This window comes from Geotrypetes seraphini, chromosome 15 (genome assembly GCF_902459505.1).
Source record: "Geotrypetes seraphini chromosome 15, aGeoSer1.1, whole genome shotgun sequence".
NCBI classification, from domain to species: Eukaryota; Metazoa; Chordata; class Amphibia; order Gymnophiona; family Dermophiidae; genus Geotrypetes; species Geotrypetes seraphini.
The window spans coordinates 30678394-30693945 of record NC_047098.1 but is presented as its reverse complement, the minus strand read 5'-3'; the positions used below and the strand labels follow the sequence as shown (position 1 = coordinate 30693945).

Sequence of the window (15552 nt, the reverse complement as noted above, 5' to 3'; positions counted from 1 at the left end):
AACAGTGGGCCGGTTGCATGGTCCTCCCTCCTTTTTATTTCCTTCAGGGAAATCTCCATGGACTGTTTTTGGCACAATTTTTCTGGTGATGGCCATCTTAGATTTTAAACAATATTTTTTTCTTTTGCCTCCGTCTGCCTCAAAACCCCTTGATTTTGCTTAAAATTAACTGGGATGGACTCCTCAGGTTTTTTAACCCCTATATCATGCTAGATTTGCTCTGGACAGCCAGCTGAGGAGTGTCCATGTCCCGTATGAAATGGATCTACAGGAGGTGCATCCCCAGGAGAAGAGACCCCTTCCAGAACCCTCCAAATCTGTATTAGCCAAGCGCAGTCGTGTGGGAGTGTGGGGTCTCTGCCGGGGTCGGAGGGACCCCTAGTACCAGGCTTCACACTGGATTTTGTGAGTCTGATGTGGAATGCTTATTTTAGCTGCTGAGGGTCTTCGGCATCTATTAGCAGCACACCAGTGGCAGTGGTGCAGGGGTTCTCCCTTCAACAGGTGCCCCGATCAGATGAGGTCTCAGACTTGGACTAGGAGGTTCAGTCTGTCATGGACTGGGAGGCTAGCAAGTGTGATTCTATGCCACTTTTATCCCAGGATGAAATCTCCTTAGCAGAGTCTGCTTTTGTGTAGGAGGATAGTGGTCAAGAGGCGACACTGGATCAGTACACCGGTTGATCAGGGCCTCTGTGCTTTCGAGCATTATTTCCACCTTGCTGCAAGAGTTAAAGCTGGAAGTCCTACCAGCTTCTTCTCAATGCTCATTAATGAGCAGTTCTGTGGCTCCAACCACATTTTTCTCTAGCATCCAGTCATCACAAATTTGGTCAGTGACCACTGAGAGTCACCAGATGGATCTCTTTGAGTGACTAAGACTATGGCCAAGCTGTATCTGATGGCGCCTGATTTCCAGCAGCTGCTTGTTCATCCAAAAGTGGACTTGCTAGTCACTAAATGAACCTCTCTTCCTAGTGATGGAGGGGTGATGATGTGAATCCTCAGGATCGCAAAGTGGACTTGTTCCTTAAACATCAATTTGAAGCTATGGCCCTAGGGATTAAAGCGGCAGCTGCGTCTTCCTTTGTGGCACATGCTTGTTGCACTCGCCTGTCTCAGGTCTCTGACCTGATAAATGGGGAAGATCCCCAAATGCTTCTCTCTGGGGTGAGTTATATTGCTGATGCTCTGTATGATCTTATCTGACTTATGTGCAAGGTCTAGGCCTAGGACTTCACTGCTCTGGATCAGACAGTGGGCAGGAGATACTACGTCTAAAGCTATGCTAAGCAGGCCTCCATTTTAGGAGAGATGATCTTTGGCAAGGGCCTAGATGACCTGATGGCTAGTGTGACAGACCGTCGCCCCAAGTCCTTATCGGACAGCAGACCCCGGATGGCCCAGAGTTCAGGTTGGGGCAATTTTTGAGGCTCCTGAAGATTTCATACTTATTTGGGAAGCCAGTCGATGCAAAGATCCTTTCAGGGATTACAGCAGAGATTCAGAGGTGGCAGGAGACAGCCTCAGGCTCTTGTCCCTCCCCAGCCACTAAGAAACTACAGTAATGCCAAGCCAGGGGGCAGGCTGTCGGTCTCAGATTGACGTAAACCACTGGGTTCTAGAGGAGTACAAAATTGAATTCTGTGTCCCCCTACCAGACCGCTTTCTAATGTCTCAGGCTAGCCAGCTGGATGGAGAGAGCCTTCAAAGTTCAGTCTGTGGTGAAAAGACTATTGGCTCTTTGAGCCATAGAGCTGGACCTGGACATAGATGTGGGCTTGGGCAGATATTCCATATACTTCATTGTGCCAAAGAAAGGCTCAGACAAATGCAGACTGATTCTAGACCTCAAGTCAGTCAGTACTGCTCTGAAGATATCACTTCCGTGTGGAGACCGTTTGGTTAGTCATAGAGGCAGTGGCGCCGGGGGAATTTCTTGCCTCCCTCGATCTGATGGAGGCCTGTCTTCACATTTCCATTTTCCCGGCCCACAGATATTTGCAATTTTATGTACTGGAGCAGCATTTTCAGTTCTCCGCTCTCCCATTTGGCCTTGCCACAGCTCCTCACCTTTACCAAGTTGATGATAGTGGTAGCAGCGTACCTCTACAAAGCTAGGATTCAGGTGCACTCTTATTTGGATCATCAGAGCTCCATTCATGGTGGAAGGTGAGCTGACGCTTTCAAGAGTGGTGCAACTCCGTCCAGGACTTGGGCTTCATAGTCACCTTCAAGAAGAGTCAGTTGGAATCGACTCAGCACCTGGAGTACCTTGGAGTCTTGCTCAACACTGCTAGGGCCAAGAGTTGCTTCTAGAGCCATACAGACTGAAGCTTCAGAAGCTGTTTTTGGAGCAACTCTAGAGGCCGGCTCCCACAGCGTTCCATTATCTGCAAGTCCTGGGTTCAATGGTGGTGACTATAGAGGTAGTTAATTGGGCCATAGCGCCCATGAGACATCTCCAAGGGCTGTCTTCTTTCTCGCTGGTCACTGCAGTCGGACTCGCTACCACAGCCGCTCCAATGGCTCCCATGGCTACCTACATCAAAGAACAGCCTGCGATGGTGGCTGTGGTCAGTTGCTCTTTCCATGGGAATACCTCTTCGCATCACCTCCTGGGAGATACTAAAACCGATGCCAGCCTTTACAGTGTGTTGGGGGGGGGGAGGGGTCACTGCAACAGACACCCAGTCCAGGGGTGTTGGACTCCTCAGCAGAAGTGGCCCATTAATCGCCTGGAACTCAGAGCCATCCGTCTAGTGCTTCAGATGCTTGAGAAGTCTCTGGAAGGCAAGGCAGAGTTTTCTCGGACAATGCAACAGCAGTAGCATATGTCAAGGAGGCACCCCGTTACACCTAGAAGCTTAACTCCTTTTGGGTAGAAGCTCACTTGCAGACTCTCGACCTTGACCATGCATGTTGCAGGAGTGGAAAATGGACAGGCCGACTTTCTCAGTCGGCAAACTTTTGACCTGGGGAAATGGTCTCTGTGGTCTCTGTCTCCACAGGCATTTGACACCATAGTTGGAAGTGGATGCCTTGCTTTTACAGCTGAAGAACCAATCTTGGAAGTGAGGGGATGGATGCGTTAATCTAACTGTTGCTGGAGAGCAAACTCTTGTATTTGTTTCCCCTGTGGCCCATGCTTAACTGAGTCATTCACAGGATTGCAATCCATCTCAGCTTGGTAGTCCTAGTGACATCCAATTGGCCTCGCAAACTATGGTATGCAGACTTAGCTTGTCTCCGGAGGGTTGAAGACCTCAGATTTCCGGTCCAAGTGGATCTTCTCAGGGACCGGTTCCTATCGAGAATCCAGAACACTTTGGGCTTACTGCATGGTTCTTGAGTGGATGGCCCTGACAAGCAAGGGTTATTCAGATGTGGTCATTACCATGTTGCTCAGAGCGAAGAAGTCGTCCACGTTGATAGCCTATGCTAAGACCTGAAAGTCTTTTCAGTGCTGGTTTATGGTAAAGGATGTAGGGCCCTGACAAACTCCAGTTTCAGTAGTCTTGGACTTTTTTGCAGGAGGGGCTTCAGACAGGGCTCTCGGTAGGTCCTCTGAAAGTGCAAGTAGGAGGTCTTCCCTGTTTCCAAGCTCGAGGGGAATGAGGCTCCTTGACCTCTCATTCAAATGCCACCCAATTCATTAAAGGGGCTCTGCAGTTGTGCCCTCCGTTGTGTGGCAAGGTCACAGTAGTGCTCCTTAAGAACCCTTATAGGAGGCTTCCCTCTTGGATCTTACGGTCAAGATAGTGTCCCTGGTGGCGATTACAATGGTGAGACAGGTTTCCAAGTTACAAGCTCTTTCCTGCAGGGAGCCATACCTCAGATTCACGGAAGCAGGGCTCTCTTTATGCATGGTCCTTTCTTTTTAAAGGTAGTCTCGGCCTTCCATCAGGAAGTCCGTTTGCCTGCTTTTTACTTTATGGAGCCTAAGAAAAAGGATAAAACATTGCATTTGCTGGATGTCAAGCGAGTGCTTCTTTGGTACCTCAAGGTTAGTTACCAACGAGTTTCACCTTTCAGATCACCTTTTTGTTCTCACAAGTCATGCCAAGAAAGGGAGGCCAATGTCTAAAGCCTCACTTTCTAGATGGATTAAAATGGCCATTTCCTCCACGTATGTGGGCTGTAGTAAACAACCACTGATCGCATTGAAAGTATACTGCACTAAAGGAGTTGCTGCCTTATGGGATTAGGACTGTATCACCCTAGGAGATTTGTAGAGTAGCTACATGGTATACACTTCATACCATCACCAGGTTCTATAGGGTGGACATAGCAGCTGGGATGGATGCTGCTTTCAAGGTCTCCGTCTTAAAGGCAGGCGCACTGGGCCCACCCTAGACTCTGGGGACTTCTTTGGCACGTCCCTAGCGTTCAGAACCACTAGATTGCTTTTGCCTGCCTTCTGCCTTAGGATGATTCTTAATTTGAAGAATTTCTGTCCCTCAGAGGATCTGAGAAAAAAAAAAAGACACTGTATCAGTATTTCCTCATGACTATACACTCTGGTTTAAGACTCTGCTTGTCAGCAGGGCTTGTGAATAGCTCTATACATAGTTGATGCTAGTTGCACAAGTTTGACTGTTACAATATTATAATGTTTTTTCCTATGTTTGTTACAGAGCAGAACAAAATTGTGGTGTCCAGGATCTTTCCCCGTTTTCCTGCTTCTTGTTATGTTTTTTATTACAGTTCTAATTGATTGCTTTTGTACAAACTGAGAGGGCAGGATCAGGTCCCTGGGAAGGAGGAGGGGTTGGAAAACATGATTGACAGTTTTCTGCAAGCAACTTGCTTTTTGGGATATAAGACCCTAGTGCTCAGGACCAATAGACACATCTACATGAAAGAAGATTACCAAGGTAAGAACCTAATCTTTCTTTGACTTATCCAGCGTTCTTATAGTACGGCCAATAACAATTAGAGATGCATCCTAGCCAAAAAAAAAATAATTTTCTTTCTTGGTCCCGAGTCTATCCTCTAGAAGCCTCATATTATGACCACCCTCATCTTCCAGGTCTGTCCCATATTTGCTATCAGCCTTCTTTTTGGCTGCAGTGTTAATCTGCTTATCTGTGGCCTAAAATACAGCTGTCAAACTTATTCATAACGGTAAAAAATATGATCACATTACTCCTTTTTTGATTAATTCACACTGGCTTTCAATTAACCACCATATCACCTTTAAAATATTACTTTTAGTATTTAAAACTCTGTCCACCAATGAACCACAATTTATTAATAGAATGCTTATTCCTTATAATACACCACGCTCTCTCCGATCTACAATCCAAAAGCTCATAGTAGTCCCTTCCTTGAAAGTCATCAGAACCAGATGCCATGATATGTTTTCGGTGATGGCCCCGCAACTCTGGAGCACTTTGCCTCAATATATAAGAGAGGAAAACGATCTCGGCCGTTTTAAAAATAACTTAAAAAGCTTTCTCTTTAAACATTACATTACATTAGGGATTTCTATTCCGCCATTACCTTGCAGTTCAAGGCGGATTACAAAAGAATTATCCAAGATATATTACAACAAGAACTTACAAAAAAAAAAAAATTGGTCATTTTCAAAAAGAGTGAGAAATGGGTAAGGTTATTTGTTTGGGGTAGTTGACTTTAGTGAGAGGTGGAGTTTGAGACTTGCAGTATTATTTCTTTTTTCAGAGTTTTCTTGAAGAGTATGGTCTTTATTTCTTTTCTAAAAGTCTTGCTTTTAATCTTTAAATTATATTCAAATTGTAAAGTAGTTACCCTCCATAACTATACTACTCCCTCTCTAATGTTTTTTTTCCATTTATGGTTCTTTTTTTCTACTTTAAAGCACTGATTTGTAACTTTATTCCTCCATTCCTTGTGTATCAACTAGTTTGTAAGTTAGTCGGTCCAATCCATTATTTTAAAATTTTAAATAGTATGTCTAAATGTATGTTTATTTTTATTCTATTGTAACTCACTTAGTAAATGTGAATAAGCGATTTATCAAATCAAAATAAAACTTGAAATAAATAAAAATAAAATAAAACTTGTAGGAGGTCAGGAATAATGCTTTATTCCATGCATTCTAAAAGAGTTTATAAAGAGAAAGGGGCAATCACCCTGGGGATACAGTATTTGCTATATTTTGTCCTTAGGACTTACTCTAGGGTGGAGAAGAAGTTGGAAAGATCAGGCAGAAAATGGGGGTCTTCAAGTGAAATTCATACATATTGGCTGTCTTCTCCAGGATGGAAATATTTCCTGATGTGGCAGAGAAGGCTCTGAGAGAATTTCAAGCACTTCTGCAGTTCAGCCCATCACCTATTGGAAGTACCCGTATGCTGCAGCTCATGGCTATCAACATGTTTACCATTCACAACTCCCAGCTGAAAGGTATTGTTTGTGTTTCTTGGGGAGATAAGGCAATCTGAACCTGGGAGCTGGAGAGGCCATACCTGATATACCCATGGCAGGGTACTATGATAGGCATGCAGAAGGCTCCAATTAGCTACATATTTTATGTTGTCCTATTCAGACCCAGTATACAAAGCTAAGTTTTAGTTTAATGTAATCCACTTTGATTTAAAGCAGACAAGAAATTTTTAAAATAAATAATATAGAGCCTATATCCTGCAGCAATGCAGGGCGATGCAGAGATGTGTCAATGCCTGATACCTACCGCCAGGTCTGAGGCTGGCGCATAACCACTTCAATCAGCATAAACCCCATTTTTCACCCCTGTTCGTCCCTGTTTTCTTCCACACCCATCCTCACAATATTACTACTACTACTATTTAAAAAAATGAATTTACTTTCTTGGTGTCTAGTAACACAGTAAATGATGGCAAGTAAAGACCTGCATGGTTCATCCAGTCTAACCAACAAGGTGGTTAGAGCTGCACCCGTCACTCTGCGGGCTACAGCCACCCCGTGCTTAAACACTGGTTAGCAAGTCTCCACCATTCCAACCACATGTGGAGGAGCATTTTCGATACAGTGTCCAAATCTGAGTTTGGATGTTTAGCAGAAGGCGCACACAAATCCAGTAGCAAACAAGACCATTTTCAAAACTGCAAAACGTCTATCTTGTTTATTCAAAAATGGCCATTTTTCAGATGTGTGTCTATTTTTTTTGAACCATTAAAAAACTAACAACCCCAAAATAAACACACATCTAAAAGAAAAACGCATATAACAAGCCATCGGGATGTGGGAGGGACCTGCGTTTGTAGTAGACTGATCACACAGACATCCAGCAGAGTAGTGTGGCACTTCAGGGGACACTGCAGTGAACTGCACATAAAAGGTTCCAGGTAACAGCTCGCCATAACTCCATTTTAGAATGCATTTTAATATGCAGTGCTCTGATATTTACCGTGGGAGGAAACTTCAACATAGAAGCATTTTTTGCATACAATGGTTATTAATGAGCTGATAAACTGCTCATTAAGGGCACACTGCAGCCTGCAGTAGCTTTCTGCAACCATTCACCAGAGTCTTAGATGTAGAACTATTCTGAAGTGAGATCTTGGATCAGGCCTGTGCTCTGTTGTGGCTTCCTTTGTAGTGAGCTGTTCTGGAGTTCAGCTTGCTTGCCCAGTAGATAACCACAGCCTTACAAAAAAAACAACCAAGAACCTGGGGCAAGGAGCAAGATTTACCCTCGGGCTGTATGGCTTTGCTGTGAAGCAGTTTGTAGAGGTCAGAACTCTAGAGGGTGGAGGAGTTGACTTCTGGGCAGAAGAAGCTCTTATTTCCCAGAAAAAGACTGATTCATTCTCTGAAGCTTGCTTACTCTTGCTCTGGGGCTGGCATAAAGAGAATTCTGAAATGTCTTTAGGACAAATGACAGAATTCATTTTTTTTTGCTCACTCATTTATAGTGGAAATTAGGAAATTTTTGTTTCATGTTGTTTCCTGTGTCATTTGTGGAAATGTTTATTTTGTTCAGGATTTTTCATTGAAGGGAGCAATGTCATCAAGATTACTTGCTCTTTTGAAAAAGTGGGCACTCTTTGCAAAGGGGGGCTCCCTCTTTTCCTGATAATGCATACTTGTGTAATGGTTCATGCATACAAGCACTATCGGAAAAGAGAATGTACTCTCTGAAAGAAGGCACCCTCTTTTCAAAGAATGAGTACTATTGATGAGAAAAGATAAAACACTAAGGGGGTCCTTTTACTAACATGTGCTAATGGATTTATTGCACACTAACGAATTAGAGTGCATTATGCAGCTCATAGGTATACAGTGGGCTGCATAGCATTTAACACGTGCCAATTGTTAGTATGCACTAGAAGAAATCCCAAATTTCCTGTGTATTTTTCCCTACTCATTTTCATTTGATAACATTAAACAACTTGGGACATATTATTGATTCTATGAATGCTTAGTGAAAATATATTTTTGACAAATACGAATTTGAAAAATAACAGTATTGAAGAACTACAAAAACAAACAAACAGAAACCTTGTTGCAAAATAAATTTCCATTCCATGTTGTGATACTGCCAGGCATAGTGATCCATCTGTGAAAAAATCTTAATACTGCTGCGGTCTGTTACGGGACATATTAGAGAGAGTTCATAAATGGCACCCAAAAACTTGAGCACTTAGCACTATTCTATAAAGGAAGCACACTCTTTACAAAAGTTACATTCAGAGTGGTTCCCTCACCTAAATTTTGGAGGCCACACTTATGCCTGCTAAAAGCAGATGTAAATTTTGGCACCAAAATTACTCCCCTCCCCTTTTTACAAAATCGCACAAGATATTTTTAGTGCTGAATGCTCTTCGCTGCTCCAATGGTCATAGAGTTTCTATGAGTATCGGAGTAGCGCAGAACATTCAGAGTGCCGGCCGGCACTAAAAACCTCTTGCGCAGTTTTGTAAAAGGAGCAAGTGCACTTCAGAAATGCACACACAGCTTTCTGGAACACCCCTGGCCATGCCCATTTTTCAGATATGTGTGATTAAGAACATAAGCAATGCCTCTGCTGGGTCAGACCTGAGGTCCATCATGAACAAAAGTCCGCTCATGTGGCGGCCCAACAGGTCCAGGATCTGTGCAGTAATCCTCTATCCCTTTTTCAGCAGGAAATTATCCAATCTTTTCTTGAACCCCAGTACCATACTCTGCCCTATTACGCTCTCTGGAAGTGCATTCCTGGTGTCCACCACACGTTGGGTAAAGAAGAACTTCCTAGCATTCGTTTTGAATCTGTCCCCTTTCAACTTTTCTGAATGCCCTCTTGTTCTTTTATTATTCGAAAGTTTGAAGAATCTGTCCCTCTGTACTCTCTCTATGCCCTTCGTGATCTTGTAAGTCTCTATCATATCCCCTCTAAGCCTCCTCTTCTCCAGGGAAAAGAGACCCAGTTTCTCCAATCTCTCAGCGTATGAAAGGTTTTCCATCCCCTTTATCAGACGTGTCACTCTCCTCTGAACCCTCTCGAGTAACGCCATGTCCTTCTTAAAGTACGGCGACCAATATTGGACGCAATACCCCAGATGCGGACGCACCATCGCCCGATACAATGGCAGGATAACTTCTTTCGTTCTGGTTGTAATACCCTTCTTGATTATGCCTAGAATTCTGTTTGCCTTCTTAGCGGCCGCTGCGCACTGTGCCGTCGGCTTCATTGTCATGTCCACCATTACCCCCAAATCCCTTTCTTGGGTACTCTCATTCAATAACATCCCTCCCATCGTATAGTTGTACCTTGAGTTTCTGCTTCCCACATGTAATACTTTACATTTCTCAACGTTGAACTTCATCTAACATCTCATCGCCCATTCCCCTAGTTTGTTCAAGACCCTTTGCAATTTTTCGCAGTCCTCTTTAGTCCGAGCTCCACTAAATAGTTTGGTGTCGTCTGCAAATTTTATTATTTCGCACTTTGTCCCTGTTTCTAGATCATTTATGAATATATTGAAATAAGCTGTTGCACTTTACAGAATAGTGAGATGCATGCACAAATTTTTACACCTGCCAATTAATATCAGTTATTGGCTGTTAGCACCCAGTTATTGATGTTTCTGAGCTCATTAGTCAATTTATTTGAATGCGCATCTCTGATGTATACACAAAATTGGTCATAAAAATTTAGGCAAGATATACAGAACCTGGGGTGTTGCGCATATGTGTGTGATGTTTCCACTGCTGCCATCTGTGCTGTCTGTAGTGAGACAAAGTACACATGGGTTATATGGAAGTTTACACTGGTTTTTATAAAGCCACAGTAGAGGTTTCTACCGCAGGCCAGCAAGGTAAATGCTCCGACGTTCATAGAATTCCTTTGAGCGTCGGAGTATTTACCTCGCTGGCCTGCGGTAGAAACCTCCACCACAGCTTTGTAAAAGGAGTCCTTGCTTGTCCTGTGGTGGGGCACTGAAGTTGTGTAGAAGAGAAATTTGTACAAACTGAAATCCTAGCAACATTGGTAACAGAACCATGGAGTTTTCAGTTAACTTGGTATCAGTTGGATAAATGCCTAATCAGGGCAAAGCTTTTTCTAGATGCCATAAATGACTGTCAAGGGGGGTGAACTACTTGATCTCTTCCTCACTGCAACACAGGCCCTGATGCCAGAAGTAACTGTGTGGGCTGGGGGCACTTGGCAATAGAGATGATAATGTGATCAAATCTGACATCATTATTTGGTGGGAGGAAATAAAGGAAAACGACTGCTGTTGTGTTGAACTTTAAAAAGGTGGTCTATGAAAGAAGCTAAAAGGAGGATTTGAAAGGCTAAAAATTTGGATGTGAATTGAATCTTTTTTAAAAATGCCATCTGAAAAGGAGGAATCGAGATGACTGTCAGTGCTGTCGTTTGAGGTCTGCTAAATGGGACAAATTTGAGTACTGGTATGTGGAGCTGCAAAGGCCAGGCCCAACCATGTACTCCCTGCTGCATTGTAGGGATCCAGCCAAACATAGTGCAGTTCTCAACAGGATGATCAGACTCTGAGGTTGTGATGACTGGAGATATGAGGTTTGGCAGAGATGTGCCCTTCTAAAGTGAGAGCAGTATTTCACTTAGGGCTCCTTTTACAAAGGCACGCTAAGCATTTTAGCGCACGCTTAGCGCATGCTACAATACCGCACGCGCTAAACACTAATGCCTCCATAGAGCTGGCGTTAATATTTTTCGTGGTTAGCGTGAGCTAAAAACGCTAGCGTACCTTAGTAAAAGGAGCCCTTAGTCCAACATAGATGAATTGTGATAGTTCCACATGCGAGTCAACTGATTGATTGTGTGAGACTTGTTGCAGCTGGTCTGCAGTTTGGGGCATCTTCTAAGATGCAGCTGGACTGTCTGCACTGGAAGATCTGTACATGGGTGCTGTGGAGTTGGCCAGAATATCAAAGAATCTATTGGAAAGTCAGACCTCAGACTTGAGAAGTAAGCTACAATGTAGTGCTTATAAAGCTCCTAGCATATTGGCATTCTATAGAGAGCAAACCACCAAATATCTGGTCTGCAATTGTAAGTATGGGACCTTTCCTTGTACATTATATTGACAGTGCTTTGGTTATATTGTCAACATATAGAAGCAAGTGATTAGAGTAGAGTAGTTTTGTGTGCTCTTGCATGCTAACAATGGTGATGTAAGAAGCCAAGCTATGAAGTTAAAACATGTCAGGTTCCACTAGAATCCATACCTCTAATTATGAGAGCTGCAACCATTACACAAGCATAAGCCTGAACAAGAAAAGTGCAGTAGCAATACAAAAGAAACAGAAAATCAAATATGTACAAAGTAATCATTACGGTATCATGGACCACTTGATCCTCAATATAGGAGAAGCAAGGAAAACTCTGAAGCAAGGAAAATCAAGAAATATGCTGGAAAATTAGGAGAGTGCAGTTACACTTTCAAATACTCCCCACAGCCCCCCGACTTCTAATTCCAACCCCTAACCCTGAGATGTGCCCAGGAACATCAACATGTAATACCACTACTTAGGAGGGAACATTGGATTTCAATTCATCTTTGAATTAAGTTTAAAATTCTTTTGCCTGACCCATAGGCTTTCTATACTGTATGCCTTTATATCTATGTCCTATATTTGCCATCCTACACTCTCTGATCTCAGCATGAGAATTTCCTATTTATTCATCTGCTGCTTATGCATGGCAGGAAATAACAAGACCATCAGCATTTTTCTTTCTGGCTGCTTCACTCTGGAATTCCTTACCTTCTTGTCTTCATGTAGCATCGTCATCTTATAAAAAGCTTAAGGTTTGAAAGCTTCCTTTTTTTTGGATTAGCTTTTGTTATGGGCTGACCAGATAGGATCTGTTAGATTGGTTAGTTGGACAGGTTGTATTTTATGTTGTCTGAATTTGCTTTTTTACTTTGGGGGTTTTTTTTGTTTGTTTTTAGATATGCATGACCTTGTCTTTTATTGTTGTTGTAGTTGCTATTTTAATCTATTGTAAATCACTTTGCTGTTGATAGCTGAAGGTGGTACATTTGGTAGAACAGTAATAGAATCAATTATCATCAGCTATAAAACTTGAGGATTAGTGGTAGCCAATATAATGCCAAACTATACCAGATACCAAAAAGCAAGAAGAATGCAATTAACCTGACTTTCCTATAGGAATTAACTATATCCTAGTTCTATGGAGGAAATCGAGCTTAATAAGATGAGAATACAATACAGTACTTTAAAATTGTCCTTATGAAGAAGACAGCAGTAAAGCTGGATCGCTCAAAATCTGTAACAAACATCAATCCAGATACAGGCAGTTCCTGGGTTAAGAACAAGTTACGTTTTTAAAGCTGTTCTTAAGTCAAATTCGTATGTAACTCAGAACTTGTAGATTTTAAGATTCTTGTTGCTTACCTCTGCTCCCAGCTGACAAAAGGGCCAACTGTCCCTACCAGTGGAATTAGCTTCAAACAATTGAGAGAGAGACCGCTGAACAGAAAGCTAATTCCAGTGGGTGGCCCTGAAGCAGTGGCGGTTTTGCCACGAAATGATCGTCGGCTCTTATCACCTATATTAAAATGGTGTGTGTCTAATCGATAAAACTTTTTTTGCTTACTTCAAAGGCTAAGTTAACCTTTATGCGAAAGTTTGTTGTTGTTTTTTTGCTGATGATGTAAGGGTGGGTGAGTGTGGGTTCACATCTCCAATGCTCTGAGGCTTTTTCTTTTGCTGGTTAGTTTTTGCTTTGATGCACTATTTATGGAGTGTATTTGATTTTGAATTGGACTACCCATATTTTATCCATTTTTACTTTTGTACGCCGCTTAGAAGTTTGATAAGCAGGATAACAAATTTTAAATAAACTTAAAATTCTACTTCAAACACCACAACAAAATTAGCCTTCTCAGTCACAACTAACCAGCAGTGATTTGCCATGTATTTTGTCAATGAAATTAAAGATCTTTGTCAGAATCTATAGATAGTTTCTTGAAGCCTCCCACCATATAATGAGAAGAACACCCTCTCCCCAACCCACCTACTCTGCACAGCCATCTGGGACTCATTCATCTGGGTCAAAGTAGAGGATCTCAGATCTTGAAAGGCTATGACCTACATCCTGCCATCTTATTTATTATTATTTATTTAAAAATTTGTATACCGCATACAACTATGCGGTTTCCAAATAACATACATAAAATCTTGACTCTTTGCCCAGCAAAGACATCACAACTAGCAAGCAAAGGCCTTATTGAAAGGGCCACAAAAATAACTCCTCTCTTTTGGATGGTTATCTGCCAACAACACTAAAAAGGGTGTAGTGTGTCCCTTATTGAAAAAAGAGCTTCCTTAATCAGGAGAAGGTTGAAAACTGCTAACCAGTTTCTAACATTGCTTTCCTGCAAAATTTACAGGATACTCTGCATTCAATTCAATGACTGGTAAATTAAAGTAACATGCTAGACCCATTGACAGTCTGGCTTCAGACTTGTGTACTGAACAGAAAAAGTTATTTTGTCCCTTCTTGACGACCAACCCCACAAAAACTATGACAGGGGATCTGCCATGATTCTAGTGTTGCTGGACTTCTCAACAGCTTTCAACACCGTGGATCATAACATGCTTACAAGGCTGGCAGAAATAGTTATCAGTGGCACAGTATTTACATTGTTCAAATCCTATCTGTCAGACCAACAACTATCAGTTCTGTTCAGCAACTGCACTTCACCTTGGGTACTGAACTGCAGGGTTCCTCAAGGATCCATACTGTCACCTATTTTAATTAGTAACTACCCTAAGCCTTTAAGTTTATTTCAAAAGCTTGATATACTGCCCAGCCTCATTGGATCAGGGTGGTTTACAATGAAGAACATATTTGGTTAAAAAGAATTTCAATAATTGAACAGGGAAGCCTAACCCACACATTCTTATAAGATTTACATAAAAACAAAACACCCATAAACACATTCAAACTAAAAGAAAATCAGTATACCTAAATCATATCTAACATACTTTAAAAAATCATTTTCAATCCTCTGTGGTCTGCCTAAAATAATGCATATATAATATATACCATATATAATCTAATATAAACCGGGATTTGGGCCAGTGCCCAGCACCCACTCACCTAACCCCCTCATAGACTTATTGCAGGCCTCTGCTGGCCACCAGGCTCTGCACCCTGTACCTCCTCCCTCCCTCTGGCACAGGAATCCCTGGTGGTCCAGAGGTGTAGCGGGCAGGAACGAGCTTTCCGCCCTCCTGCCCCACTGGTAACCTGGTCAGTCGCTGCTGCGAGTTCTGGCTTCAGCAGTTGAGTGGTACCGAGTAGGAGTGCGCTTTGGCACTGCTGCTCGGTGCTGAGCAGCTTCATGAATAGCTCCTGTTAATTCTCACAAGAATTCACGGGAGCCATTCAGAAAGCCACTTAGGGCAGAGCAGCAGTACCAAAACGTGCTCTTATTTGGTACTGCTCAGCAGCTGAAGCCGGAACTTGCGGAAGCAAGCGAATGACTGGGTTAGCAGTGGGGCAGGAGCATGGAAATCTCACTCCTGGCCACTACACCTCTGGACCACCAGGGTATTCCAGTGGCAGAGGAGGTATGATGGACAGGAAGGGAAGGGGACAGGATGGCGAGTCTGGGAGGGAGGGAAGGAGGCTGGGTGTAGTGCCTGGCAGGGAGGGGGTTGGGTGCAGTGCCTGGCAGGGGAGGAAGGGGACGCTGGGTACAGATCATGACAGGGCACTTGAATATTAAACTGTCCAACTTATATTCAAGTCAACCATTTTTCCTCTCTTTGGAGGAGTGTGTGGCGCAGTGGTTGGAGCTACAGGTTGTGGGTTCAAACCCCTCGCTGCTCCTTGTGACCCTGGGCAAATCACTCGGTCCTCCATAGCCCCAAGTACATTAGATAGCTTGTGAGCCCACTGGGACAGATAGGGAAAATACTCGGGTACCTGATTGTAAAACCACTTAGATAATCTTGATAGGCGGTATATAAAAACCTAATATACTTGAAACTTGTGTCTCGACTTATATTCGGATCGACATATTCAAGTATATACGGTAAATGTTTGTATTTCTGATACTGTGTCATGTTAGTTGCATTACTAGG

General features: G+C 42.8%; 1 protein-coding gene across 2 annotated transcripts in view; it reads left to right on the top strand.

The window, feature by feature from the left end:
- The window catches only part of SMG6 (SMG6 nonsense mediated mRNA decay factor), a 317581-nt gene that overhangs the window by 65142 nt on the left and 236887 nt on the right, over nucleotides 1–15552 (top strand). For both annotated transcript variants that reach the window (XM_033921220.1, XM_033921221.1), the window contains exon 11: nucleotides 6245–6390. In XM_033921220.1, coding sequence (XP_033777111.1) covers nucleotides 6245–6390 — 146 coding nt within the window. The remainder of the gene's footprint in view (nucleotides 1–6244; nucleotides 6391–15552) is intronic.